The 14,454-nt window shown below is 36.7% G+C and overlaps 2 protein-coding genes across 3 annotated transcripts; one reads left to right on the top strand and one right to left on the bottom strand.

Moving 5' to 3' along the window:
* Positions 1-2,156: 2,156 nt before the first annotated feature.
* On the top strand, positions 2,157-4,466 carry LOC113667744 (uncharacterized). The gene is made up of 2 exons (XM_089184725.1): positions 2,157-2,482; positions 3,233-4,466. Exons 1-2 carry the CDS (start codon positions 2,331-2,333, stop codon positions 3,486-3,488), a joined length of 408 nt encoding a protein of 135 aa, XP_089040851.1. The 5' UTR covers positions 2,157-2,330; the 3' UTR covers positions 3,489-4,466.
* Positions 4,393-14,454, bottom strand: LOC113667742 (hexosaminidase D). 2 transcript variants are annotated; one of them, XM_027183600.2, is made up of 16 exons: positions 14,180-14,454; positions 13,395-13,563; positions 12,791-12,860; positions 12,224-12,333; positions 11,763-11,850; positions 11,239-11,317; positions 11,033-11,118; positions 10,422-10,587; positions 9,959-10,027; positions 9,433-9,492; positions 8,887-9,019; positions 7,934-8,016; positions 7,367-7,457; positions 6,683-6,781; positions 5,907-5,993; positions 4,393-5,563 (listed from the first exon to the last, which is right to left on the bottom strand). In XM_027183600.2, exons 1-16 carry the CDS (start codon positions 14,328-14,330, stop codon positions 5,350-5,352), a joined length of 1,755 nt encoding a protein of 584 aa, XP_027039401.2. In that variant the 5' UTR covers positions 14,331-14,454; the 3' UTR covers positions 4,393-5,349. The 2 variants fall into 2 exon arrangements, with proteins under 2 accessions (XP_027039401.2, XP_089040848.1); XM_089184722.1 differs by lacking the exon at positions 4,393-5,563 and having other exon boundaries at positions 5,958-6,284.

Below are 14,454 nucleotides of genomic sequence, written 5' to 3'. Positions count from 1 at the left end.
GTTTCGCCCAGAACAATAAAGGTTTCGCCCATAAGTAAAACTTCTACACTCTCACTCGGAAAACGTCAACCTTATAAACGTTTGTATGCACAGAATGAAGAAAAGTGACTTGACCTGAGATCATGAAATTTTGAAACGAACAAGTTACTGTTGAAACGAACAAGTCAAGTATAGCTTTCACTGTGGAGCGGGGATTGTTAAGGTAATTCGCGCACGAAATACTGCAGAGACGTCCGTTTGTCGTAAAAGCATTGCTATGATTTTTTTGCATCACTTTTCTTCTCGAGAATTAAATTAAACGCTTTTGAAAACACTTGCGCATGGAACATATCATCGTTGCAAATCTTTTGTACACGGAAGATAAGTTCCGCACGCCAGCTTATGAATACATGTGAATACGGTTTCGTGAATACTAAAACAAAGGAATCGAGAGTTAAAGATTGTATTTCTGACATAGGCAACGGCAACATATAATTGGAAAAGAGATAGAATAGATATGCCTGGGCGAAACCATTCTCGTTATGGGCGAAACGCTTCTTGGGCGAAACTCGTTATGGGCGAAACCCGCGGATACCAGCTGAACCATTATCTGAACAAAAACTCTCTTCAGTCCCTCGAACACAGGAGTTTTGAAATTAATGGCGACATTGATATCAGTTGATTCTGATCAATAACTCTTGAAGGAGAACGAATATCAAAGCCTTCTCTCAAAGTTAAGTGTGGAACTGTACGATGTTACCGTAAAAATAGACACACTGAAAACATCTTTATCTAGTAACTGGAGGAAGTATTTTTATAGCGCAATATGTTATCTTTTAATTAAGTCAGATACATTCACTCCTAACATGGTAGCCGACTCGGACTCAAATCTAAGTTTGATTGCTTATAATGACTGAGTCATTATAAGCAATCAAACTTAGATTTGAGTGTAGCTGCTGGATTGAGGCTATATCAAGCCTCTGCTTATGTCGATTTACGGCGATGAATACGGAAAAATTGAATTTGAAATTTGGGCAATATTATATCGCGTGTGTTTTTCTTGGACTCATCAGACCTTCAACCGTAATTCCTTAACTAGAGTTCTGAATATCACTTTGAAATTAAAAGTTTTTGGATATTAAGCAAATTGTAGTTATCATGTCATAACATAAATTACGTTTAACTTCACTTTATATGAAATCGGGGTTTCGATCGTTTGAACTGTGAAGTTTCTTCTATTGGGCGTTTTATATTGAATCAAGGAGAGCATTTCCCCTGCAGGAGTTTTATGTTAGTTTTTATAAAAATGTTTATGTAGTGGTTGTCTGGAACAATTCGAGAAAACACTGATTGTCGCAAATCATTACCATAGTTACAAATTAATTCCTTGGAAAATAAACGAAAATACACGAATATAGCAAGTCTGTTACATAACACTTTGATGTCAAAAATTGCTCCGATAAATAACTGAAGTGAGAAATACCTAGTGACATGCGCAGTTTCTAATTACAAAGTTGAGACTGATGCAAGAATAAACTTATGGGGTTGCTAAGAATTTACAAAGGAAGTCGGACTTAAAATTTATCGCCATCCTCTTTGGTTTCTTTCGCGGTTTCTGTTTCTATTCGCTGATAGACACAATATTCTCAAGTTTGAATTTACCATGCAACATTTTCTGAAGCAATATTCCGATAAATACCGTTAACCTTAAAGAGATGGTCTCTAAAATATGAGAAACTTCCAAATTCACACACATTATGTAACGTTCTATGTCGCTTTCTGTAGAGTAACTCAGCTTTTGACCCTAGCAGTTGGGTGATATGATATTCCAATTCCCTTATTCTCTGTTCAAATGGTTTGCATTTTCGAGAATGATGTTTTACCTTCTGTGCACTAAAAAGGGCGAATATTTGTAATATCAGTGTTACTAATTGGTGTTATCTCTCCGCCTCGAACGCAATGCGAGATAAATGTAATCCTTTGTATAGAGGCAGAATATGAAAGAATTAGCGCCGTGTCAGCAAACCATGCCCAATATTCATGTCAATCCTTCCGCCCTTTTCTGTATACGTTGAACTATGTGCTGCATTCTTGTCCTGTGATAAAATCTGATCTTTCCAAAAACGCCAACTATATGGTAATTAAGAGGTGCTTAGTCATCAATACGAGCATAAAGAACCTTCTGCGACACTGAATATCACTTAGCATTGTTACTTAAGAGCCCACTTGAAATTTCAAAGAAAGAATTTTCTATGAAGCTACCTTAAAGAGCATGTAAATGGAATCTTTTGGTTCTATTATGTCAATCAGTTCTAAGTGAGAGTTCCCTCGAGCCTTAGCACTTCGTCGACATGAATCTTCGCACCACAGTTTTTTACATGTCAGTTTTTGTTGTGGTGAGTTCGGCATATCGTTTGAGTCGCTTCCAAAGCCACAAAAACGAAGGAGATCCGTGGGAAAGAGAAGAAAGTCCCGACCGCGATTTTCTATACCGAAATCTCGGGTAAGACATTTTCGTCTAAACTTTTACAATGGTTTACGAGTCAACTCTTCTTCAGTTAATCCCATAGGCATTTGTTTCTCTCCTTCAAGATTTGTCATGTTATAACTGCTTGATTCGAAAATTCAGATGACAAGTTGTTTTGTTAAATTTCGTTTGCCTTTTTCTTTCGGCTCTCTTCTTATTGTCTCACGTCGTGAATAAATTAAATCAAACGTTTTTTCCTTTTTGCAATTTCTTTACATGTAAATTGAGACAATCTGAAAATTTCTTCGAAAATATTTCCCCATATTTTGTAGACTTTATCAGCGTTGCTTCTTTCATAGAATTCTGCGGAAAGGTCTTTGAATCAAGACGATCGTAACGCTGCGATTTAATTTTGCCATGAATTGAGATACTCAGTAATTAGGGGTGCACAACAATTCGAAAATATTTATATTTCCAAACCGAGAGAGACTAAAGTCTATAGCGAATTTGTAAGTTGGCGAGAAGTAATCATCCACTGCGACATTTTTACAAAAATCGCGCCTCTAATGCAGGTTGATTACAATGAGGTAATGTTACTGTACTTTTTCACACTCATATGCAAGTGGGACCAGTCCTCTTTTCTAAATTCCTTAGCCCTCAGAAAACTAGAAAGGTAATGCGTAGTATCTTCAATAGTCTACTAAAGTTTTGAATATTCTATCTGGACCGAAATAATGAGTTAAAATATATGACCTAAGATTACTGCTTTGCTTTACCTACTTGTAGGGTGTTAAATTACAATGTTCTGGAGACCCCACAAGTCACCCCTCCCCCGCCACGCCCATACGTGGGACCCAAGAATGGAAAGTACAAATACAAGTACTGGAAGAAGAGGCCCAACAGACGGCGACCGCAAGAAACTTCTGAATCGGAGTCAGATGACGAAAAAGAAAGTGTCGAGACGGAGAAGAAGAGATTTTCTGATGTGATGCGACCTCCCTCTCAGAGATGGATTCTTTATGGGAAGACCATGCTTATTTGATTGATTGACGTTTAAAAATCCTAATTATTGTTTAGCAATTCTCTCTTCTTACTGCTGTACGTTTTGTCGCGGGCAAGTTAAGAGAATTTGATGCGATATCACGACAAGGGTACCTCCTCTAGCTGATCATTTTCTCTTTTTCGTCACCTACTTCTTAGTAATTGAATCGATATTTTAAGGAAGAAGATACATGTTGTTATTGCTTAGAAGGGTCAAAACCGCTCAGCGTAATTGCGAGTCGAGAAACTAGACTTGACTCACGCTGCAACAGAGCATAGCCAACGATCTTAGATTCCTGGCCACTCCAACGCAGTTCACATTGCAAAGATCATCTCATCAAAATAGCTTATTAACCCCGCGAAATATTCAGTTTCCATTTGCCTTACACCAAATTCAAATTTCTCTCCTTGTACAAATGCAAAGTTATAAGTCACTTCGTGGCGTAATGTCTGTATCGTTTGACGGACTGATCTTCGATCACTTTAAAGCTTGAATCATAGCTGTTGGGTCCCTGTGCTGTGTTCTGCCGATTGATGTAGTACAGTAGTATACAAGTTTCCTTTAAAGCCGTTTTTAGTGATGTAACGCAACTTTCTCTCGAAGCGTGACATTTTAAAGCTGCGAAGCATAGCATTCAATAAAAACCAAGAACAATAACCACAAACAACTACAAAAACGCAACGGTTTATCCCCGGACGTGATAGTGTAGTCTGATCGTCTAAGTGGGTGTGGTCCGAACGACCTGGATCGAAACAGATCAATTACGACAGACTTATGCTACTTGAGTCTTACAGCCAATAACATCGTAGCAAAACAAACCAATGAGTTTATACGAACCAGACTTCAACACCCACCCTGACCATCCGACTACACTATCACAACAATAAAAATGACAACAGCCTCGTTAAAAAAAATCTATTTCCTTTAATTATTTACAACACTCGCCAATAAAATTTAAAACTGAACCTTTCAAGGCTATATATGCGACTGAAAGTTTTTCTCTAAAACGTTACAAACCTTCAAATGAGCACGTAACAAACCCTTTTCATAGACTGAATCAATTAAGCCGGGTTGAACAGAAGACTGAATAATCTACTGACATCAAAACTGCCAAGTCACCTTGCTAAGCACTATTCCTAGACAACGTGAAGAAAATGCCTTTTGTTTGTTTGTTTTAAATACAGTAGCGGTAAGTTTCTTTTTCTATATTCACCCTTAGCTTGACTTTCGCGGCAGAACCTTGGGTAGGGTCCTCCCTTAGCGTCTAACTGGCAAATCTCTTTGGGAAAATTATTGAAAACACGTCCTATATCCAAATATATTACAAAAGACCACTTTTTGCCAATTCAGGCGCAGAAACTGAACCTCCCTTCTCCCTATAGTCACCACGTCTTAGTTAAGTGTACAAAGCGCACAAAATTCAACTTTGTTGGAAGAGTGAGGGGGGGGGGGGAGGAGGAGAAGGATTCAAGTGAACTTTAAAACACCAACAGCGTAGCTCCAGTTCTGCATATATATATCACACACGATCCAAAATTCCTCTCTTCGCTCTGACGAATGGCTAAAGATTGAAACGTCAGCTCCAGAAACTCTTTAAGGTGGCCAATTTACATGATCAACTAAGTTGAAAAAACCAAATTATCTCCTCATACCCCCCCCCCCACCGATACAACGCTAATTTCTTTAGAAAGTACCCCCCCCCTTATCCATTGTAGGTTGTTTTGGTGAGTTATCGCTCTATATGTTCAAAGAGAGGGATTGGACACCAACTAAAAGCCCCTCTCTCTTCCTACATGATACTCCCTCACTTAGGTCCAGTCTTTCTTTTTTGTAACTCTTGTGTAAAATATAGTGCTGCTTCTTAGCTTTTTTCTTTCACTGTGGATTTTTCTTGTTTTTCTTCTTTCCCAGAAGCTATTTTTCTCAACTCTTCTAATCTGGGTTTAACGCCGTTCAAATGATTGATGCCATCATCTATTTTGTCCTTGGTCCATTCTTTCACCACACTATCGTCGTAGACTGGATTAAAAACTTTTGGTACCTTGGACTGCACCGATCTTAGAATCTGTAACGCTCTGGAGATACAAAATAGAAATTTAAAGCCAGTTCTAATAATATCAGTTTTAGAAGGAGTAGTGGCCCTTGGGAGGGGAGGGACAAGGAGAGAGAAAAGTATCTCGCTGAAGAACAAAACATGACAAGGCTCTTTAAGGCTCGAACCCAGACCTCTCCTAAGTGTCCAGTACGCTGACCAGTAAGCCAATGCCTCACTGTGTCTAGCGCTAGCCAATGTAGAGACAGCCCACAGCTGATAAAAAAAACTTGCTAAATTAAATAATCACCCAATCAAAGATAGTTTATATCAATTGAAGAAAGAAAATACCATTCTAAAGTTTAGCAGCATAAAAGGCTTCTTACTTCATTGTTCTGTTATACGCCATCTCCACTTGAAAATAACTTAGAAACTTGTTTTGTACTTCACGGTCTAGCAACCAGCCTTGCTCTCTACAAGATACGAAGATAAGATCAATGCATCAAGCATTTTGTTAGTTTGTTTCCTTGTTTGTGTGTGTTTTGTTTGTTTTCTGTTGGTTTATTTAAAAGAACAGAATAGGAAAACGAAAGCGATTGTAATCAAGGACTCAGCTGCAACGTGGCTGAGATGTTGTGAAGTGCTAAGTTGGTTTTCTGGGGTCTCAGTTTCCGGCCCTAATATCAAAATGCTCTATGAGTAACGCCGTCGAGCTGTTTTGACACCACGCTAGTACTGTAACTACTATTCTTGAGCTGTCATCTCTGTTGAGAGAGGCAAAATAATTTTCTCGCGTTTTGGCCCTATCATAGCTGAAACAATCGGATCAATTTCAGCACCTGAACAATTGCACACTTACCCCTCTCGTAACACAACAACAATCACCTGATAACAAGTTAGGGTTAATGTTGGGTTAAGGGAGGAGCAGGTACGCAGTTTCTCAGACACTGACCAAATTATCTGATATCCCGCTTTCTCGTTTGTATTTGATTGACATATGGCGTGTCCCACAGGAACACGGAAAGAAGCTCTTTTTTTCAGCGGAATCTACTTCTCTGCGACGAGCAAATCGTTATAATCATTATATTTTTGTGAGCCCTGAAGACCGAATGGGTACGCTCAACTCCAACTCAAGAACGCTTCCATAAAGTTTTAAACTTACATGTTCCCAACACCTCTCGTAAAGAACACTGCCTTCTCCAGGTGGGAAACAAGTGTGTATAGTTCATGACCTGGAAACGTTCCTTCCGCCGGATGAAACCTATGGACAGAACCGGAAGTTAAGGTGGTCTGCCGTATCCTCGCCCAAATCCTCTGCAAGGCACCCGCACAACGTTGACTATTTAATAAATAGGTTACATTTCGCCTTGCATCTGTTTAGTAATAGATTTAAGATAAAGTTTAAAAGTGGTAAGAACAAAAATACGGCAGTGATGTCCATACCACATTTTGACGTCATCTGTGATCTATTTCTGAGCAGACCACCGCAACATGGAATCTATTTGTTTTATATGATGAAAAAGCAAAACTCTTTTAGAGGCGAAGATGTGAAAAAACACAACACCTTTCATGACGCAGACTAACAACTATGCACATGCGATAATGAAACAAAAGAAAACAAAAACTGACTATTTAAGTGATCTTTCTGTTTTTGTGTTTATTGTTAATAAATTAGGCCCTTTTGAGAAGCCATTTCATAAACTCAAGCTTCGTGTTTCATCAGGATTTCCAAACACTCGAAAACAATAAAAGCATTCGGCCTTCGGCCTCGTGCTTTCATCAGTTTTCTCGTGTTTGGAAACCCTGATGAAACACTCGTCCTCGTTTATGAAACATTTCATCTTACCTGCTATTAAATCTCTCCACATTGAGAGGGAATGTTTCAGGAAGCCCCAGTCCTTTTGCTATCACTTTTTTAAGTTCCTCATCCATATAACCTGAATTGTTAAAAGACGGAGGCGATATGTTTCAGGCCTGGTTCGTTTGAAGGAAGTCAATACTTCACTAATTTATCCTCGAAACAAAATCCTGAGCAATTCATTTCAGGACAACGCGAGTGGCAAAATTCTTAGTGATACATGGTCAAGGGTAATGTTAGAGCGTTTTTCAATTCAGCGTCATAAAACCAAAACCAATCTAATATCGACGGCAATCAGGAGAAAGAAAAATATCACAAGAGGCCGATGAGAAGACAATGTAAAACAACCAATGAGAACCAAGGTAAAAACAGCAAATGAGAACGCAAGGTAAAAACAGCCAATGAGAAAAATTAGATTAGTTGATCAGATAAGGTGGTGCCAATTACCTATTCAATCATTGAGCAAAGTTTATTAAAACTAATCCAATTTTGGATTACTTTAGACACACCAGTGCTCTAAGATGTGTAAATTTAGGAAATGATTACAACATGTACCTTCACTCAATGCTCCAAGGCAAAATGCTAATGAAGGAAGAGCTGCTGGAAGAAGCTCGCATAAAGTGGCATAGTGATCATATCTACAAAAAGAGAGTGAAAAAAAAAAAACAGATCACTTTTGTAGCATACCAATCCAGCTGCTCTAACAGTCGTTCTCAAGTGATTATGCCTCTCAAGAGTTTTTAAGACTTCAATTTAAGAAAGTTTGTAAGATATTCTTAACCAGGAATTGGCCTCTTGGCATGTAATAAGTTTTACCATTCTCCAGGCTGCCATTTCTTAAACCTGCTGACAGGATTGTGGGCCTGTGGGCGTAACTGACTCAGAATTGCTAATTCCTTAGCAGAGGGATATAACTATGTTATTATGATGGCCCCAAAACAAGATGATTATACAGTAAGATTTAAAAATAAAATATACAAACTTGCAATAATGCAATATTGTTAACCCTTTGTGCCCTACGAGTGACAAGCATCTAATTTCTCCTATAGTATCACCCTTGAATCACACATCAAGCTCTCATGAATAAAGGAAATGATCAACAACTAAAGAATCTCTTGATTGTTAAACAAATTCTCCTTGTCAGCACCTTAGGAAATGTACAGAGAACAGTACGAAGAATTATCTTACTGATATTAGATTGCCAAGGGTTAACAGAACAGTGTTGGCATTAACCACCCCTTGACACACTTAACCCTTTAATTCCCAGAAGTGATTAACATGTAACCTCTCCCAACAATATCCATCCATTATCCAGCAAACAGGTAGTGAGAATACTTAAACTCATCAGATACAAGTTATTACCTTTGATCAAACATCAAATTCTTGTAACCAATTTACAAGGAAATGTGTAGCAGCTAGAGGGGAGAATTTACAATCAGATCTTGGGAGTTAAAGGGATAAAACAATAATTGAATAATGACATTGCACAATCATACTGCATTACATACCTGCTCCAGCCAGTCAGGGCTACACCATTTACTTCTAGAGTGGATGGTAACTTGGAAATGATATCCAACCAGTATAAATTGTTTTGAACATGAAATCCAATTGGAACAAAGTTGCTCCATGGGTGAGTGGCTCCTTAAGGAAGAAAATTTTTAGCAGAAGTAACAATTAAATAACACCTACAACTCAATATCTCTTTGTTTGCTTACAGGAGGTAGTATGTTTATAATAAAACACATAAGCATTGAACTCTGTAACTTAATTCACAAGTGACTAGGTTACTGAGCTTCTTTCAACCTGGCAGGGTCTGTAGTTGCATTTTGAGCAAATCTGAAGAAAATTTTTGATGTTTTATGAACTCTTTGTAATCTAAAACTGTGGAATTAAGTCACTAATTTTCATATATAATTCTAAAGACTGATATACTAATGTCTTCAAAAAGAAATTGATGATTCTCCAAAATTTGTCCATTTTTATAATAAAAAGTTGTCTTCATAAAGGATAAAGTTATCTGATTCAAGTTAATGCATAAGTCAAATTCATGTTACCTTTAAAGGCACTTGCAGCCCAAATCTTCTTAAAGGCTTTACCATATCTCTGCCACATATCTTAAGAATATCAAAGGCAAAGACTTAGAAAGCTCACAGTACCAGCAAAACATAATTTACTTCTACACATAGCGCACCCTCCAAACTTGATCAACATGACTCAAATAGATTTCAATTGGTTGAAAGAATGTCATGATGATGGATTGGCCAAGGAAAATGAAATTTTTGAAGTAGGCATGTTTATGCTCAGATTGTCTACAACCAAAAAATATTCTGGCCAAATTGTCTATAAGTGCAATGTTAAGGCTGGTAACTTGAACAAGCTCTTATGATTCCACAAAACTTAGCCATTCCCAAGGGTTTGACTTGGCATTGAGGATGCACCTTGGTAGCTGAGTAGAGCTTCAATAAAAGTGAACATATGACCCATCAGCTGGGACAAAACAGTTGTAACAACATGGCCTTTGAAAAGGCAGGTCTGCTCTGATTTAACAATAACAACAACAAATTCTACTTAAAGTTTTACCAGGAGGAAAATAACCAGTGAGATCAGATCTGTAGGCCCAGACCATTGGCTCAACAAGAGGACCAAGCTCTGTCAAACAAAATGAGAAGAAAATATTAATTCAAAAGACAATAACATAAAATTATTCACCAAAGTGGAGGTAAATAACCACCACTTTCAGCAACACTGAGGTGAATAACAGTTTCAGAATATACCACACAGAACCATGTTTAGTTTACATCTATTTCTTGTTGTCAATAAACAACGGACAGAAATTTAACCCTTAATGTGCAATTTTCTCTTTTCGTCTGCTTGGAGGGGAATAGTCTTTGCAATCACCGCATGCAGAGAGCACTATTCACCACTGTGGCAAATAAAAAGTCATCATTTATCACAGTCAAAACAAAAAGGACAACTGAAAAGTTGGGCAGTAAGGTTTATTCCAAACCTCCCATTAGTGTAAATCCAACCAATAGTTCTTTACCTTTCAAGTATTCCAGAGGCCAGTACCTCATCATGTCATCCCACATGATTGGTGTTACCTTCTTGCCTTGCAAGTGTTTGAGAATGGGTTTCATGTGATGCACAAACAATTCAGATTTATTCTGAGCATCTTTAAGACAGACAGGGCATGTCTTGAGATTCCACACCTGATTGAAAAAAAAAAAAAAGACCAATATGAAAATGCAGCAGTTTTAATTCTTGTTATGAAAAGTTTCCTGTGCTAAGTTTTCAAATTAGGTTGGTGACTACTATCAAATGCCCTCAACTTGCAACATGTAATTTGCCTGTCTCCATGCAGAGCCCTCGGAACTGAGTACATTCAAAGTCGTTTGTAACACTGCATGCCATTTCCAGAGCCAAATAGCCTGGCATTAAAATTTCAGTCTGCTATTTTGCCCTGCTCTGGCACTCTTTGTGAATAATGGAGTTCTTATTGTTCTGTATTTGGATTTGATTTAAGGAAAGTTGTAACATTGTGTCAAGCAGAAAGCCAACTTTAAATATAAAAATTTTAACAGTACACCCATGAGTAATGACCTTCTGTGCCCTGAAAAGTTACTCAATATATAGCAACAGTAGATATCAAATCACCTCATCTCCTCCAATATGAAACCACTGCAAACCAGGATGGAGAGCTAGAACTTGATCAATGAGTTCTATAACCATTGGAACAGAGTCTAGAACAGATGTTATACAAAATTAACCAATATTATGTAATTATTTGTTAATTCTTCAAGTTGGTGGCAATTCACATAAACATACCATTTGGTTTTATTTTCCCAATTTATATTACTAACCTTTGTTATTTGGGCATAATGAATTAGTGTAGTGTTCTGTTTCACGAAGATAGGCAAACTCCTTGTGCTTCAAGACAAACTGAATGGAAAGGAAGGTAAATTTTACAACAGATTATGTACATATAAATTACACATGCATGGTTTACTTCAAAAAAAAGGAAGAATAAAAATAATTAATTTTTTTATTAAAATGAAAAAATTAGCTATTGAAAAAAAGTAACTGCTGCATGATGTACAAGTGCGTAGATTAAATTTAAAAAGATTCAGAAAATTGGTCCTGGTTTTTTTGCTTTTATTTGCACACAAATATCAAAACAAATTTTTAAACCAAGTAGAGGCTATAATGCATATATATTAAAACTATCATAATTGTAAACTTAAAATTACCAAGTTGCTGAGGACTGCTCATCCACCCTAAAGTATTGAGATACTTATTGCAATCATCAGAGCTTCACTGGCTGCTAAAAGAATTAACTGAAATTGCTAGGAAAAAGTATTTATTTGAATATTTATATCGACTTTACCTCCAGATGACCAAATGTCTGTACCAGTGGAATTACAATAAGATCATTTGCTGCTGCTGTCTTCAGCAACTGTTTAATTTCAGCTTCACTGCAAATACAAAATCAAATTATAATTTCTTTTAACCCTTTAACTCCCAGAGGTGATTAACATGCAAATTCTCACTATAACATCCATACAATATCCAGCAAACAGGTAGTGAGAACACTGGAGCATATCAGGAAGAAGTTGATATCTTGGTCTAACACCAAATTTTTCGCAACCAATTTCCAAGAAAATGAGTAAGCAGCTAGAGGAGAGAACTGATGATTAATCACAATGTGCAAAACCATAGTACCCATAAACTTTCTTCAGGTTTGATATCAACAGCAAGGAATCTTCAAATGCACATGTCTAAATGATAAGGTATTCTAAATAGGAATTTACTACACATCTTTTTCTTACAGTTATAAACAGCATTTACCTGTATGAGTTTTTAGCCTGTAAGACTTCATATTTTGCCTTGTAGGGCAACACATCTTCATACTCAACCAGCAAACCAGTTGCTCCCCACTTCTTAAAATATGGCAGCACCTACACAGGTTTACAAATTGATAATATTCAATTTATAATTATCAAAATTAATGACAGATATCACATTTTATGATATATTGTTACTGGCAAGTAATTATTAAATCTTGTAAAAAAATATCTGTTATTTCATAATTAGAATTAACTAATTAATTTTGTAGGTATGATTCAGCAGGTCAGCAGTGTTGATTTAACCATTGAAAAACATTTTTTGCGAACCTGGTTATGTGGTCATGTAAATTTACATGCAAGTATAGTACCCTGATTCTATATAGGGAGAGAGGGGCAGGTACCAAATGGATAAAACTGAATAGGGCATAATTGGCAAACCTGTTTCCAAACATGTTTTCAAGCATATTACTAGATAATAACAAATAAATTTCTCATCTGTAATTATTACATATAGATTTCTCTTTTTATATGTAAGGTGCATGAAGTTGCTTCAATCAGTATATGATACCTGTATCAGAAAAGTCATTTTTGTTGGTGCTCCTTTCAAATCCAAATGAACAAGTTTGTGACCACTAAATCTGAAGATTCAAAATTGATAACAAATATCACTTTTATGGTCATCAAACTGCATAATTGATAATTGACCCTTTAATTGTCATGAATGAACTAGACATAACTTCTTCTTACAATATCAATACAATATCACGCAAATAAGTAATAAGAATATAAAAAAATATATCAATTAGAGGATTAGGGGATTATAAATTGACCCAATACCAAATTCTCCATTACAGTAATTTAATAAGTAAACATAACAATTATATAGCAGACAATGGGGAGAATTGCTAATGATATCATGGGAGTGAAAGAGGTTCAGCAATACACTTAAACAATGAAGGTCAAAATTTAGTCAAGAGAACTTATTAATTAACAAAAATTTCCTGCCACTAACAAACAACTAGTCTAAATTCAATGCATGAGCAAATATGCCACTGGAAATACTGTTTTCACAGGCTGCCTATATTTATATCATAATTTGCAAAAAGAACTCAGTTTAAATTTCTCTCACTGAACATATTTGATACAGTCTGAAGAAAGGGATGAGAACTAACTTTCTTTTGACAGGTTCCATGTCTTTTTTCTGGACTGTGTCTCTTGATACTTCTGCTTCTGCAAGCTGCTTTTTAAGAGCCTCTATAGTTTCTTGAGCTTGCCTCAGACTGACATCAAACAACCCAGCTTTTGCAACACTGGCTAGTGATTTTAAATCTATTGAAGATTCTAAGGAGAAATTGAAAATGCAGTCTGACAGAACATCTACCATAATAATTGTATAATAATGCCTTTCATATGCTAGAACCATTGGGCTTCAAACTAAAATAATAATTAAATCAAAAACAAATAAAAATGTTCAAATATGATTCGTTTTTAATATTATTTTACTTCCACTGATGTACAGGGAAGTAAAGCTAGATTATTACTGGAATTGCAATCCTTAAGCTTTTTGGGAACCTGTGCATGTAGCAAATGTTCTGTTCACCGCTGGGTGGGGTACTTATGGCTGCGAAACTCCTGGGTGTGGAAGTGCTTCTGATGCAAATTTGCACAGCATCAATCATAAGTGAACATAATAACTTACATTGGGTGAAGGTTTGGTGTCTAAAAAAAAATTAATTTTCTTAAAAAACCGAAAAGTTTTCTTCGATTCTGCAACGCACTTCAGTGAAGTTGACGACGGAACAGCGCCATTTACAACTGAGCTTCAATTATGGTGAGAAAAATGTTAATGTAACCACTCTCGGGAAACGAAAGAAATTTTTGGCCCGTGCAATATACCTCAGTGGAAGTAACAAATATTATCATGAACTGTTCATATTAAGCTGAGAACTTTGCCCACCTGAAGGAAGCTTGTTGCTGGTCCGTGGGGTGACACTTGCAGGCAGGTTTCTTTCTGAAGAGTAGTGCGATAGTTTGTAAAAGATATAAAGCACAACCACGAGCGAAAAAATTATTCCAACGTTAGTGTAGTTGATTCGCATTATATTCATGAAAGCCAGCTGTTAAAATGAACGATCGAACTTTCAGAGTACGGATGATTTCATACCGAACTGTCTCCCGATCTGGGACCAATCTTACCTAGAGCCCGCTGTTCTTTACAATCAGCAGTAAAAT

Source organism: Pocillopora damicornis, chromosome 10 (assembly GCF_964200805.1).
Source record: "Pocillopora damicornis chromosome 10, jaPocDami1.2, whole genome shotgun sequence".
NCBI lineage: Eukaryota > Metazoa > Cnidaria > Anthozoa > Scleractinia > Pocilloporidae > Pocillopora > Pocillopora damicornis.
The sequence above is the reverse complement of the archived record's forward strand: the minus strand, read 5'-3'. Positions and strand labels throughout refer to the sequence as shown.

Coding starts and splice junctions, on each gene's coding strand:
- LOC113667744 (XM_089184725.1), top strand. CDS start 2,331: ATGAATCTTCGCACCACAGTTTTTTACATGTCAGTTTTTGTTGTGGTG. Junction 2,483..3,232: donor TTTCTATACCGAAATCTCGG/GTAAGACATTTT, acceptor ACCTACTTGTAG/GGTGTTAAATTACAATGTTC.
- LOC113667742 (XM_027183600.2), bottom strand. CDS start 14,330: ATGAATATAATGCGAATCAACTACACTAACGTTGGAATAATTTTTTCG. Junction 11,119..11,238: donor ATTATGCCCAAATAACAAAG/GTTAGTAATATA, acceptor CATCTGTTCTAG/ACTCTGTTCCAATGGTTATA. Junction 5,994..6,682: donor ACGAGAGGTGTTGGGAACAT/GTAAGTTTAAAA, acceptor CGTATCTTGTAG/AGAGCAAGGCTGGTTGCTAG.